Source organism: Callithrix jacchus, chromosome 1, assembly GCF_049354715.1.
Source record: "Callithrix jacchus isolate 240 chromosome 1, calJac240_pri, whole genome shotgun sequence".
Taxonomy (NCBI): Eukaryota; Metazoa; Chordata; class Mammalia; order Primates; family Cebidae; genus Callithrix; species Callithrix jacchus.
In genome coordinates, this window is record NC_133502.1 from 191,590,258 (window position 1) to 191,606,025 (window position 15,768).

At 41.0% G+C, this 15,768-nt stretch overlaps 1 protein-coding gene and 1 pseudogene across 2 annotated transcripts in view; both read right to left on the bottom strand.

Annotated features, from left to right (window-relative positions):
- SLC25A17 (solute carrier family 25 member 17) overlaps window positions 1-15,768 on the bottom strand; it is an 85,918-nt gene that overhangs the window by 39,362 nt on the left and 30,788 nt on the right. For both annotated transcript variants that reach the window (XR_013521188.1, XM_035266467.2), the window contains exons 5-7: window positions 3,706-3,822; window positions 2,278-2,423; window positions 2,089-2,184 (exon numbers count right to left, since the gene is read on the bottom strand). Coding sequence is in view for 1 of the 2 variants with exons in the window: in XM_035266467.2 (XP_035122358.1) it covers window positions 2,089-2,184; window positions 2,278-2,423; window positions 3,706-3,822 (359 nt within the window). In the remaining variant the exon portion in view is untranslated. The remainder of the gene's footprint in view (window positions 1-2,088; window positions 2,185-2,277; window positions 2,424-3,705; window positions 3,823-15,768) is intronic.
- LOC144577401 (riboflavin kinase pseudogene) lies at window positions 13,675-14,437 on the bottom strand (annotated as a pseudogene).

Here is a 15,768-nt window from a genome sequence, read left to right on the forward strand (position 1 = left end):
CTGTCCTCATCCTATCCCTCTCCTCCCCAGTGCCGCCACCGTGGTCCAGGCCACCACCCTCGCTGGCCTGTAATACTGAAATGGCTTCCTACCAGATTGCCCCTAGCTTTCTCTCTTAGCTTTCTGACCAATTCACCACATAATAGCGACAACAATCTTCTCCAATTGCAAATCACATCACATATTCCCCAGCTTAAAGCGTTTCCCATCACATATTCTCAGCTTAAAGTGCTGAGGATAAAAACCTAGATTCCTCACCTACAGTTTCCCTGCTATTTTTGCAATCTCATCCTGAGCCACTCTACTGGCATAAAGGCCTCCTTTCAGTCCCTAGTATGCACCAAATTCTTAGTACACTGATATGGTTTGGCTGTGTCCCCACCCAAATCTCAATTTGAATTGTAATAATCCCCACATGTTAAGGGGAGGGCCAGGTGGAGATAACTGAATCTTGGGGGCGGTTTCCCCTATACTATTCTTGTGGTAGTGAATAAGTCTCATGAGATCTGATGGTTTCATAAGGGGAGTTCCCTTGCACTTGTCCTTGCTGCCACCATGTGAAGAAGTATGTATTTGCTTCCCCTTCTGCCATGACTGTAAGTTTCGTGAGGCCTCCCCAGCCATACTTATCAGTGAGTCAATTAAACCTCTTTCCTTTACAAATTACCCAGTCTCAGGCAGTCCTTTAGACTATCCTGAGAATGGACTAATACACACATCATGCTCCCCCTGCCTGGAATGCACTTTCCTCCTCCCTGCCCAGCTATAGTCTTATGCTCCTTTGCCTCTTGATTAAATATCCCTTCTCAAAGAAGCGCACCTCCAATCATGCTATCTTAAGATTCCCACCATGCCCCTCTCCACTAAATAATTTCTTTTATAGCTCCTTTTTCAATTTGTAATTAACTATTTATGTTGCTTATTTACCTATTCAGTCTCTTCCATTAGCTTCGAAAGGGCAAGGATTATGACTTTTATTTACTACTGCATGCCCAGGTCCTCCCACAGTGTGGGTGCTTAATAAATATTTGAATGGATAAATAACTGAATGAATTAAAAAACAGAAATTTGAAAGTGCTTCAGAAAAGCTAAATCATTAATTCCTCCTGAGTGAACTAAAGGAATTAAACCTCTGATTTTATGAAGGATAATCAGTCCTGGGGCACCAAATCAATTAACTTGAATGAGAAGGAAGCAAACTTGTGCTTTCCTGAGGTCTTTAAAGAACTTGTCTCCACATCTGTGTTTTCTGAGACATTACTTTACGTAAGAAATCACAAATGCAGGCCAGGTGCGGTGGCTCAAGCCTATAATCCCAGCACTTTGAGAGGCCGAGGTGGTTGGATCACGAGGTCAAGAGATCGAGACCATCCTGGTCAACATGGTGAAACCCCGTCTCTACTAAAAATACAACAAAATTAGCTGGGCATGGTGGTGCATGCCTGTAATCCCAGCTACTCAGGAGGCTGAGGCAGGAGAATTGCCTGAACCCAGGAGGTGGAGGTTGCGGTGAGCCGAGATCGCGCCATTGCACTCCAGCCTGGGTAACAAGAGTGAAACTCTGTTTCAAAAAAAAAAAAAAAAAGAAATCACAAATGCAAACTGCATTCTAAACCAATGATTAGCCAGCCTAGTTAAGCAGAATATCAAACAAATGAAAAACTGGGGGCTGGGCACAATGGTTCAAGCCTATAATCTCAGCACTTTGGAAGGCCAAGGTAGCAAGATCGCTTGAGTCCCGGACTTTGAGACAAGCCTAGGAAACACAGTGACACCCATCTTCACAGAAAAAGTTTAAAATTAGCTGGACAAGGTGGTGTATGCCTGTAGTCAGCTACTTAGGTGGCTGAGGCAGGACTGCTAGAGCCTAGGAGGTCAAGGCCACAGACAGCCATGTTGTACCACTGTACTCCAGCCTGAGTGACAGAGGGAGATCCTATCTCAAAAAAAGAAAAGAAAAAAAAATGGATAGGGAATATTCTGGCATACCAACTAACTGCTCTATTGCTTTATTAACGATGTTTTAAATAGAGACCACATATAATAAAATGCTGTTTGACTAAATGTGAAGAGAACTTCAGCACTCACCCTCAGAATTGACTGTACCGTCTGCATGGGATAGGTGACCGTAGTGGCAATTGCTTTGGCTACTGCACCAATGATAAACACATCCAAAGAAGAAAGCTGGAAAGCAAAGAGAGAACAAAATCACATCAATCTAGTCAACAAGAAGGTGTCGGAGAGAATTATTTTATTGTTTTCAAAATCAGGGATTACCTTCATCCGTTTCTTTAAAAGCTGCCGTTTTAAACCTTCATAAAACATGAACTGGATGGCAGGATTGAAGACCAACAGCAAGGAGGGAAATGTGCCATTCCATAAAGCCAAGATTCCCTCATCTCGAATGATCTGATGAAAAGCATCTAAGCAAGAAATGAGGGACGTTTGAAAAGCACAATGACAATCCCCTAACTAAGGAAGACAACGTGAATTCTGTTCAAATGTACCCAGAACACAAACCATACTTGTTCTATAAAGATTTCCTTCTTGCAGCCAGGTGTAATGGCTCACGCCTGTAATCCTAGCACTTTGGGAGGCCAAGGTGGGCAGATCACGGGATCAGGAGTTTGAGACCAGCCTGGCCAACATGGTGAAACCCTGTCTCTGCTAAAAATACAAAAATTAACTAGTCATGGTGGTGTGCACCAATAATCCCAGCTACTCAGGATGCTGAGGCAGGATAATCACTTGAACCTGAGAGGCAGAGGTTGCAGTGAGCCAAGATTGTGCCAATGCACTCCAGCCTGGGTGACACAGTGAGACTCCAACTAAAAAAAAAAAGGAAAAAAAAATTTCCTTCTTGCAATGATAGTCTGGGGGCAAGTTTATTACTTAATTATTTTTTGATAATCAGACACTGACAGTCACCAAGTTATTGAGAGACTAACTTCAATCACAGGCAACCATTCCTGATGATCCAGGGCTAGAATGTCATATTCTCCTAAGTCATTATCACCATCACTGGGAACTCTGGATTATACAGAACTGTGAATTGAGCCCACATATTTCACAACAAAGTCCAGTACAAGAAAAGGAAGATTGTTTCCTGGAGTTTATTATACAGGATTTGACTTCTAAAAACCACTATTTCACTACAAAGAGTGATAGGAAAAGTAGAACCTGGTAATGCCATACTACTGAAAGGCAGAAGCTCAAAGACATCTGATACCAATCTGGTATCTATCCAAAGACAGCACTGGAATAAAGAAGTATAGATTATTCTTCAAAAATATTCATCCCTTCCCACTGATACTCTCTGGGAGAAGTATACTTCTCTACCTCATCTCGGGCGTGGCTATGTAATGTCCTTTGCCACTGGGATGTCAACAGACAAGGTGCCAACAGGGTTGAAAGGTGTTTATATGATTGGCTGTGTTCTCTTGAGCTTTTGCCATCACAATGAGGAGAAGATACTCATGCTGGTCCCAGAAAGAGGAGGAGAGACATGTGGGCTGAGACTGTCAGGCTAGGGCTAGCTTAGATGAGCCAAATCCACATCAATCCACAGACACATGAGTTAAAAAAATGCTACTGATGAATGCCGAGATTTGAGGTTTTCTGTTATGTAGCTTTATGTGGCAACATATTTCAGATACAAACAAGAAGGAAAACCTTTAAACAGGAACTCAGCAAAGAGATACTTACCAATGATACCTTTGTAGTTTGTTGGTACAATGTCTTCATTCCTAAATTTTGCCCCTTGCAGCTTCAGTCTGGTGTTTACCACCCAGAGTGGAGTTGTTAGCAACACGTTAACCACTCCTTTAATAAGAAAGATGGAGAGAAAAAGGGAAAGCAAAATGTCAGCTTTTCAGCTTTGCTGTTTTAAAGCTACATACCAATATTCCATTTCTATCTCTGCCACTGACCTCTTAGGAGACCTAAGGTAAGGAGTCCCTTTGTGCCAGGGTACAACACAAGCCACTACTGTTAGAAGCGATTTGGAAGCTTTGCTGATAGCAAAGTGGCTGGCAGCAGCACCTCTCCAGATGAAGAGCAACAAGTTTCCTCATTGTACAATAGGCAATCTATTTGTTAATTTGTATACCATTCAAAGTAGCAATTTTGATACAGCTTTAAATATAATTTTAACATAACAGCTTTAGAGATGGAGTGGCTTATAGCTAACATGCTAAGTCTATGGCAATATCAGATAAAACACACAATTTACAAGTAGCTCACATGGTTTGATGTGAGTTTGGATCTGGTACAATGGGTGGCAAGAGGGGGAAAAGTGGTGACATTTTAAAGTGCCTTAACAGAGACTAGAAGCTCATTGAAGAGTTCCTCATCCCTTAGATAATTAGGATAGGCAGGCAGCAAGCAGCAGTTATTAAGTGTCACAAAACACCTGAAACAGCTTCACAAGAATCATGATCCTTACAAGCTTAAGGACGGGGATCTTGGCCCCCCCAAGGTTGCCTCAGAGTAGAACAATACAATGAGCCAGGTGCTTCTTTTTTGAAAACACATGATCCCAATTTAACACCATCTTGAGATATTAAAATATTCCTCACAAGTCCTGAAATGATTAAAAAAAAAATACCAGATAGAATTGTAACAAAGTGCCTGACACATGGCATATACGTTATAATTTGTTAAATACATAGTGGAACAAATGAAGTAATGAACAAACTCAGTAAAAGAAAAGCACACACCCAGCTGTCTGGCTCTAGTCAAGATCTGAAGAACCAAGAGAAAAAATCTTAAGCAAGAGTCTTTTACTAAAATTCATTTAAACACAACTGAAGAAATAAAGTTTTGATTTCAGGGATGTCAAAATATTATATACAGGAATATTAGATATAGTCTATATACGAATATTAGATATAGTCTAACCAAGGATAAACTTGGCAAAACTGCCAAGAGATACAAATTCGATTTTTTCACTGGTTGCCTACAGTTGTTAAAGATATTTTGCTGCCTATCTCTAAGGAGCATTATGAGAACACATTTCTCAAAATAAAAGACATCACCTAATACTTTTATCAGTCGTATTTGTTATATTTTTATAGATTCACGTAACACTAAGCAGTCATCTTTAGTTATAACTTAAAAATATTCATACATTGTCACTGGAGGCATTGACTATAATCTTAAAAACCCTCAGTTACAGATTCATGCTAGTCTATTTTTAAAAGTACTAGTGCCCCAGAGACCAGTATAGAAGAATATTAACCCATTCCTATTTGCCTAGATTTTAGAATGTATTCCTATTCAACGCAATGCACACTTCACTTAACAGAGAAAAACCAACAGCCAGAAAAATCAGACTAGAAAGTGAATTGAGTAGTCTACTGCGTTCATTTTAAGAGAAAAGGAAGACAGGAGAACTCAGGACCAGAGATCACAAGCTTCCAGGGACACTCTAGAAAGGCATAGTGCACACACCTTTCTAAACAAGTGAAATGTTGCTATTAAATACTATTTAGAAAAAAAATGTCTTCATTTAAGAGGCAGACACATACAAAACACTTAGGAGGCAATGCAGCTAAGATTAAGATCTAACCATTCTTTAAAATTCTGCTTTCATACCCAGTATGGTGGCTCATGCCTATAATCTCAGCACTTTTGAGAGGCTGATGTGCAAGGATCACTTGAGCTCAGGAGTTCAAGACCATTCAGGGCAACATAGGAAGACTCCATCTCCACAAAAAATATTAAAAATTATCCACGCACGGTGGCGTACTCCTGTGGTTCCAGTTACTCAAGAGGCTGAAGTGGGAGGATCCCTTGAGCCCAGGAGGTTAAGGCTGCAGTGAGCTGTGATCATGCCACTGCACTCCAGAGCCTGGGCAACAGAGTGACACCTTTTCTTATTCAAAGAAAAAAAATCTGCTTTCATATCCCCATTATTAACACAAGCAGAAAGACTGAAAGGATTCTTTTAAAGGACAACTTCAAGTACAAAAATGTACCACATTATTTAAATAACAAATTATCAAGTCCTTGTAAGAACATTTGGTATTTCAAAGCTTTTTATCTGAGAAGTTCAAGTACTTTTTTCACCCTCTAAGCCAAAATAGATGGAGGAGTATTTTTTAACCACTATAGTTTTATGAGTTCTGAGAGAAGCCACTCAAAATACTTGAGAATCCAAAACTTTACTAAAACTTCCAACCTATATCATCAAGAAAAGTTCAAAATTCCACCAAGAGAAGCATGTCACAAACTATTCATGAGTACCAGTTCCAACTCCTGACAGGCCCAAAGGATAAAGAAAATTGTCTGCTTATGTATAAGCCTGTGTACAAAACTCTTCTGCCAGTTCCAGCCAGGCACAGTGGCTCAAGCCTGTAATCCCAGCACTTTGGAAGGCCAAGGTGGGTGAATCACAAGGTCAGGAGTTCAAGACCAGCCTGGCCAAGATGGTGAAACCCTGTCTCTACAAAAAATACAAAAATTAGCTGGGGGCAGTGGTGGGTGCCTGTAATCCCAGCTACTTAGGAGGCTGAGGCAGAAGAATCACTTGAACCTGGGAGGCGGAGGTTGCAGTGAGCTGAGATCATGCCACTGCACTCTAGCCTGGGTAACACAGCAAGACTCTGTCTCAGGAAAAAAAACAAACAAACAAAAAAAACTCTTCTGGCAGTTTCAAGCTGTGGATGCTACTTCAGCTCTAAAGCGGAAATACAAATTAATACTTTACCTACCAAAGGGCAGAAGACTGTTTTTCTTCTAATTCTAATGTCTATAATTCTACTTTCTTTCATTCTTTTATGTAACCAATCATTTACAAGAAAGAACACACCAAAATTAAGAGATGAAGAACAGTGATTGAACACACCAAATCAAGGAACAACTGGAACATAGCTATTTACTCCCAAAATTGTGAAAACAAATCGTTTTATCAGCAGTGAGTCTCCTTTGTTATGGAGAGGAAACAGAAAGTATGTTAATTGGGTATGCCTTCTGGAAAATATGTGCAATGACCATGGATATAAGAAAATGGCAGGAAAAGGCACAAATCTAAAAAATCACTTGACTCCGTAGGAAGGAATGAAACTTCACACGCAAAAGGAACAAACCTGTCTTGCCAGATTTAAGGCCTGAGGGCAGAAAATGCATTTTGAACTATCACAATGATAATACCTTTGGCATTCATTAAGAGTCACTGGTAAAAATTCCAATTTCATAAAATGAATGTCTCCTCACTTAAGTTATCTGTTAAGGTTCTGTCTCCAAATTATTCTCCAGGCTATTAAGCTTTATAGGCTTGTTTTTCTGGGAAAATACAATAAATAATAAATTTCTAAGTTTCAAGAAGAATTTGAAAAGCAACAATGCTGTTTATAGTTCTCCTTAGAGATGACACAACTCATTTCTGCAGTGATTATAATCCTATGATAGGCTCACAACAGGAAGAGAGAAAGCTGTTAGAATTATTATAAAAATAAGTACATATTAAAGTACAAAAACTTGTTATGAAGAGAAGTTTAAAACTCACAATAGTAATTTTCAAGGAACTCCCAACCTTCGGAAAAAGAGAAGACTTACAATTAGAGAATCTCACGATTACAAAGGATTGTAAAATTCTTTAACCCAGGGTCTCCCAACTGAGACAGTTCTGATATTTTGCAGTAGAAAATTCTTTGTTGTGTGTGGGTGTGTGTGTGGGCTATTGTGTAGGATATTTAGTAGTCTCCCTGGCCTCTACCCACCAGATGCCACATTTGACCCTGTGGATCAAAATCAGCTTAATCACCAAGTGATTATTCATTTTATTCTTTACAATTTTTCACACCTCTTTTATTCCATTAGCTGTTAAAAGTATTTTATTTTATTTTTTGAGACATGGTCCTGCTGCAGCCTCCTACTCCTGGGCTCAAGTGATCCTCCCTCCTCAGCCTCCCAAGTAGCTGGGACTACAGGCACACACCAGCTAATTTATTTTTAATTTCTTAACATTCCCAGCACTGAAGTTAAAATATGTAGAAATAGCTTTAACTTGACTTAACACCACACTATCTAAAATTATACCTCTTTCTTTTTTATTTTGGAGATGGAGTCTTGCTCTGTCTGCCAGGCTAGAGTGCAGTGGCACGGTCTCTGCTCACTGCAACCTCTGCCTCTAGGGTTCAAGCGATTCTTATACCTCAGTCTCCCAAGTAGCTGGGATTACAGACGCCTGCCACCACACCCAGATAATTTTTGCATTTTTAGTAGACAGGGGGTTTCACCATGTTGGCCAGGCTGGTCTGGAACTCCTGACCTCAGGTGATCCACCCGCCTCAGCCTCCCAAAATGCTGGGATTACAGGTGTGAGCCAATGTGCCCGGCCAACGGTACCTCTTTTTAACCCTCACTACTCTCTATCCATTCTCTGCTTAAATTTTGTCTGTAACCTTAACCTCTAACATACTATGTATTTTCCTTGTTTATTGTCTATCTTACACTATTAGATCATAAGCTTCATGAGGAAAATAAAAATTTTCATTTTTTATTTACTGCTGTATCCTTAGCACCTAGAGCTGGATTTAGCACATACTAGATACTCAATATATATTTAATGAACAAACCATGATGAATGAATGGCTTGTGGGAGACGGTATACTTTTTCTTTATTGTCCAAGGGAACTAGGCGAGGATCACAAAATATTTCCTTATCCTAAAGTATACATAAAGTCATTTTGGATTTGCTAACTCATACCTTTGTTGGGGGAGAAAACATACATAATAAGTTTCATATTTGTTTCTAGTTGCTTTAAGAAGGTAGATTTAATATCAATAAAAATAAATATTCTTATTTTTTAAAATGATTATTTGGCTGGGTGCAGTGGCTCATACCTGTAATCCCAGCACTTTGGAAGGTCGAGGTAGGAGAATCACTTGAGGCCAGGAGTTTGAAACCAGCCTGAGCAACATAGTAAGACCCCCATCTCTACAAAAAAATTTTTTAAAAGTTAGCTGGGTGTAGTGGCATACCTGTAGTCCCAGTTAATTGAGAGGTAGATGCAGGGGGATCTCTAGAGCCCAGGAATTGGAGGCTGCAGTGAATTATGACTGCACCATTGCACTCCAGCCTGGGCAACAGAACTACAACCTAACTGGATCTTGTGCCAATCATAGAGTTTCAACCAATCACAGGCAGCCAACTGTTCAAGTAAGGTAAACAAGTGGTAACCAATCTGGCTGTTTCTGTATGTCACTTTCCTTTTTCTGTCCATAAATATTCTACCATGTAACAGCTTCAGAGTCACTCTGACCTGGTTCTGAGGGCTGCCCAATTTGTGAATTGTTCTTTGCTTGATCAAACTCTGTTAGTCTGGGCGCATGGCTTATGCCTGTAATCCCAGCACTTTGGGAGCCTGAGGTTGGTGGATCACCTGAGGTCAGAAGTTTGAGACCAGCCTGGCCAACATAGAGAAATCGTATCTCTACTAAAAATACAAAAATTAGCTGGGCATAATGGCATGCACCTGTAGTCCCAGCTACTCAGGAGGCTGAGGCAGAAAAATTGCTTGAACCTGGGAGGCAGAGGTTGCAGTGAGCTGAGATCACACCACTGTACTCTAGCCTGGGTGACAGTGTGATAACCTGCTTTCTGCCAGCTAAAACTGACTCTCTCTTTCTCAGACTGAGAGCTATTCAGGCTTCACGTTAGCTTCTTGAGCCAGACAGACTCCATCTTAGCTTCTTCATTTTAGTTATTTTCCCACCATTAAGTATGTAACTGTAGTACGTAGCTGGGGCAGGCTGACACTGGGCACCTCCAGGAATCCATTTGCTGATAAGAGGCCAAGTTAAGTGGTACTAGCAGAGCCAGGGAATGCAGGTGCTGTCGAGTGCCCAGAGCCCCCATTATCTATAAGTTGTATGTCTTTCATGATAGCTTTACCCCTTGCACCCGGCACTGTTTTATTTCTCAGTACTAGTTCATCTTTTAACTTTTTTGCTTACTCTTCTGTGAAAAATTTGCTTCAGCTAGGTTCCCCTTCCCTTTTAAAACTAGGGTATTAAAGACCACCTAACTTTTTCTTAGGGGCCTAGAGAATTCTGGGTGTTAGCCACCTCTCAGTCGCTGGCATAAATAGGACATAATTCAATCTCCGAGTGTGGTGCATTCCTTGACTCGCTCAGGTACAACAGAATGAGACTCCTAAAAAAAAACAAAAACAAAAACAGCCGGCCAGGCACGGTGGCTCACGCCTATAATCCCAGCACTTTGGGAGGCCGAGGTGGGTAGATCACAAGGTCAAGAGATCGAGACCATCCTGGTCAACAAGGTGAAACTCCATCTCTACTAAAAATACAAAAATTTGCTGGGCATGGTGGTGCGCGCCCAGCTACTCGGGAGGCTGAGGCAGGAGAATTGCTTGAACCCAGGAGGGGGAGGTTGCAGTGAGCCGAGATCGCACCATTGCACTCCAGTCTGGGTAACAACAGCGAAACTTGGTCTCAAAACAAAAACAAAACGAAACAAAAAAAAACTCTGTTAAATGCAATTTGTCTAAAGTTTATCATTTAACAGTGGCCACTTAGGGAAAAATCTAAAAGGAGGTGAAGGAGTTAACCACACGGTTACCAGGCAGAAGTCACAGCAGGGACACAAGCAGACGCATGCCAGAGGTGTTCAGGAAGGAGAAAAGAGGTCAGGGTGGCTGCAGCAGTGTAAGTAAAGAAAATAGGATGACCAGGCTAAACAGGCTTTGCAGGACTAGGTAAGGGCTTTGGGTTTTACTCTGGATGAGATGGGAAGCAACTGGAAGGCTCTGAACAGAGAAATATGATCTCACTCACTTAAAAATTGTTTTCTAAGAGACAGGATCTCACTCTGAACGACTCCTGAGTAGCTAGGACTACAAATGCGTGCCACCATGCCCAGCTAATTGTTTTATTTTTTGTAGAGATGAGGTTTTGCTATGTTGCCCAGGCTGTCTCAAACTCCTGGCCTCAAGCAACCCTCTGAACTTAGCCTCCCAAACCTCTGGGATTAATGACGTGAGCCACTGCACCCAGCCCTCATTCATGTTTTAACATGATCACACTGGCTGCCGTGTTGAATACAGACTGAAGGAGACTAAGGCGGAAGTGAGAGATCAGTTAGGAGGCTCTAGCCAGGTGGGTTTGGAGGCTCACTCCCAGCACTGTGGGAGGCCAAGGTGGGCAGATCACTTGAGGTCAAGAGTTCAAGACCTGGCCAATATGGTATGAAAAAGGATGCTCCAGTCCCTGATATAAAATGGCACAAGTATTTGCATGTAACCTACATACATCCTCCCATACACTTTAAATAATCTCGGCCAGGCATGGTGGCTCATGCCTGTAATCTCAGCACTTTGGGAGGTCGAGGCAGGCAGATAACCTGAGGTCAAGAGTTCGAGACCAGCCTGCCCAAAATGGTGAAACCTTGTCTCTACTAAAAATAAAAAATTAACAGGGCATGGTGGCAGGTACCTGTAATCCCAGGTACTCGGGAGGCTGAGGCAGGAGAATAGCTTGAACCTAGGAGGCAGAAATTGAGCCAAGATTGTGCCACTGCACTCCAGCCTGAGTGACAGAGCAAGACTCCATCTCAAAAAACAAAAACAAAAACAAAAAACAAAACAAAACCTTCTAGATTACTTATGATACAATGTAAAGGCTATGTAGATACTTGTTACACTGTATCGTTTAGGGAATAATAATGGCAAGAAAAAAAAAGGCTACATGTTCAGTACAGATGCAACTACCCTTTTCTTTTTCCCCAAATACTTTCAATTCATAGTTGGTTGAATCCACAGATGTGGAACCCAAGGATGTGGAGGGTCGAGTATAGTTGAATTCTGGGTATCATAAGAACAAAGGTTTGCTCATGGATTGGAGGTGGGGTCAGAGAGGAGGAGAATACATTCAAGATTTTGGGTAGACCAACTGGAAGAACAGAGGTGGCACTTAGTAAAATGGAGAAGACTCTAGGAGGAGCTGTATTTTAAATTTAATTAATTCACTCAATGTTTAATAAGCACTTTCTATGTACTAGGCAGTGTGCTAAGGCACTGGGGATCTGGAAATAACAAAAATGTTATCTCTGCCTTTAAGGAGCTTACGGTCCAGTTAAAGATGAAGAAGAATATGCAGACTTATTATTAGATGAATAATATGCAGACTTATTATTAGACAATAAACACTAAGACAGAGGTAGATGCTATGCTGGAGCACACAGGAAGGCACCTAACCCAGAAAAAAACCTGGGGGTGGCAGGTATGGGAAACAAGGAAGGATTCCTGAAGAAGAGGGAGCGGAGAATAAAGGGATGAATGGGAATTAATAAAATGAAATTAGCAGTAAGACTGTGTCAGACAGACCACAGTTGGTGTGGTGGAATAGAGTTAATGAATGGGTTGGTACAGTCAAAAGAATCACAGTTTGGCATGGAATGACACCCATACCATAATGCTTTGCCTACAGTAACAGATGAAACTGGCATAAGCAGATTTGAGACTAAACAGTTCACTCTTGGTAAGCGTAAAACTCAGTAACTAGAAGTGAAGAGCATAGGCATCCTAGCAAGTAGCCTATCTGTGGTGTCTGCAGTCAAAATCAGGAAAGATCAAACTTGAGGTAAGCAGTATCATAGCAGATAAGATATGTCAGGCTTTTATCCTGTGAACAGCAGGAGACTTGTATGCTGAGGGTGCCAAGCTGCATGCAAGGGACTGACACTGAAAGCTTTCAAGCAGGGATAAAATAGACTCGGAGTTTCAGAAAAGCAGTTCTTGACCATTTTCTTTTCTTTTTTAGACTTAAAAAACACTTATTTTACTGTCTTAAAACAACAATAAAAAATAGCTAGGCAGGGGAAGTCTAGAAGATTTAGAATTGAAGCAGCTCCATACAAAATGAAGATTGTACAATGATGCAACTTCAAAGAAAATGACTAAAACAAAATTTTACAAACATCTTTGTAGGTTTTGGTAAACTATCAACCTTCCATTTAATGTATTTACTTTTTTTTTAATTTATAGAGATGGGGTCTCACTATGTTGCCTAGACTGGTCTTAAACTCCTGAGCTCAAGCAGTCCTCCCACCTCAGACTCCCAAAGTGCTGGGATTACAGGAGTGAGCCACTGCACTTGGCCTTAATGCATTTACTTGAATAAGCCTTCTCTATTTAGAAGTATACATTATACAAGTACATACATGCTGGTATTTTATCATGAAAATGTTACTTTTCATCTCAAACTAGTGAACTTGCCTTTTTACCATACTTATACACATGTAATACCTTCCTAGTGGTACATCTTAATCAATATGTATTTTTTAAATCTTGATTTTTAAATCAATCTTTTTTTTTTTTTTTTGAGACAGAGTTTCACTGTTGTTACCCAGACTGGAGTGCAATGGCATGATCTCAGCTCACCGCAACCTCCACCTCCTGGGTTCAAGCAATTCTCCTGCCTCAGCCTCCCAAGTAGCTGGGACTACAGGTGCGCACCACCAGGCCCAGCTAATTTCTGTATTTTTAGTAGAGATGGGGTTTCACCTTGTTGACCAGGATGGTCTCGATCTCTTGACCTCGTGATCCACCTGCCTCGGCCTCCCAAAGTGCTGGGATTATAGGCGTGAGCCACCACGCCCAGCCTTAAATCAATCTTTTTAGTGCTATGACATGATGGGCTTAATTTAACAGTGGAAGCATGATACAATAACTACATTGTATTGTTTAAGTCACAGCTGTAGGAAAATGTTTGATTTTTGAAATATAACCAAGATGAGGCTGGAAGTAATAAACACTGAAACACTAAAAAACAGTGAATGAATAAATAATATGCTTTTTCATCAGTGGCCATTCATTATTTTGCTTTAAGAAACCTGGAAGAATTTGTCTACTTTGAGTTTCAAATGTTCTGGTAAATCCTCAATATCACCCTGAATTGCTAAAAAAAGTGACTCTAAAGAATCAAATTTATTTTCTGGTCTAAGGTAGACAACAATGGCCAAACTAAGGATTGCCCCACAGAAGTCCTCTTTAAAGGTATCCATGATATGCATTTCCATGGACTTCATTCTATTCTGGTAGTCATGGGTTCCATCCTATGCTCACCACCATCGTATGAACATCTCCACTTCCGACACTGGCCCAACCATAATAAATGTCCCCGGATGTATCAGCTGGCAGATTACCACTTGCTCAGGAAAATTAGCTGTGGGGATGCCCAGCTGCTTGGAGCCACAGCCAAAGCCCCGCACCACTTGGCCCCAGCAGGAGTAGGGCAGATGCCTTATAATACAGTTGGCTTGGGACATGGGCTGCGGCCCGGTCCATGCGTCCTGGGGGTGTGAACTCTGCCTGTCACGGGGGGCTCACCAGGAACCGGGTGGCGCCAATGACATGCCGATGACATGCCGCAAGGGATCCCTGATGCTGCTGACCCAACAAAAGCTGCCAGAAGACTCAGGAGCTGGGCCTCCCAACCATTTTCTTTTTCTTTCTTTCCCTACCTTTTAAAATATTTTATTTATTTATTTAAAGATGGAGTTTCCCTCTTGCTGCCCAGGCTGGAGTGCAGTGGCGCAATCTTGGCTCACTGCAACCTCCACCTCCTGGGTTCAAGTGATTCTCCTGCCTCAGTCTCCTGAGTAGCTGGAATTACAGGTACCCACTACTACACTGGGCTAATTTTTTATATTTTTAGTAGAGACAGAGTTTCACCATGTTTGTCAAATTAGCTGGGCATGGTGCCAGGCGCCTGTAATCCCAGCTATTCAGGAGGCTGAGGCAGAAGAATCACTTGAACCTGGGAGGCAAAGGTTGCAGCCAGCCGAGATCATGCCTCTGCATTCCAGCCTGGGCGACAAAGTGAGACACCATCTTAAGAAAAAAAAAAAATCGGAAGAGTGAACTTTAAAGTTAAAATATAACAATTAAGGTCAGTAGGCTATTTATTATATTTGTTACTTTAACTGACTTTTAAAAACTGAGCCCTCAGAAAAAAAAAAGAAAAAAAAAAAATTATGCATGAGCCCTGAAAAAAAATTTTTAAAGAAGTGGAAAAAAGTAAAAAATAAAAGTTAACTGACTACTGTACCAGTCCAGCTGCGTCAGGTATAGGGAAGTCTACTGTAATCATAAATTACAGTACGAGTTAGAAAGGAAACAAACAGGACACAGAGACAGTAACACAAGGGTGGTATATATCTGGTGGGTAATGGGGTGGAAGACACAGCAGCAAATAAACAGCTTTGGACGATTTAACAAGCAAAAAATTTCAACATATCATCCATGAATTAGAAGTTTCCTAGAAAGTTATATGAGTTAGTCCCTCTGAGTCAATCTTTCTAATGTGAATATATATAAACTATAGTAATCTACAATGATTAAAATCAAGGTATTACAAATAACCGGTCTCAAGTATAGAAGATGCCACTGGATTGCCATTTGTTGTAATTTCTGTAAAAAAAAAAAAAAGCTCTTTCTATACAGAAACTATTCTAATTTTTTCCCCAAGCGAACAAATCTCAAACTTGAGTTCTTTGAGTTGTGATACTGTTGGAAAACTACTCTCCTAGAAAGGCTGCAAGACTGTGCAAAGTGGGTTCATGAGGAAGACCTCAAAGGCAAGATCAGACTAGTGCAATAGTCCAGATGAACAATGATAAGGCTTGATTTGGGGAAATGGCTAGGGATATGGAGAAGAGGAAATGGATCCAAGACATACTGAGGAGACAGACCAATAGTTCTTTTTTTTTTGAGACGGAGTCTTGCTCAGTCACCAGGCTGAAGT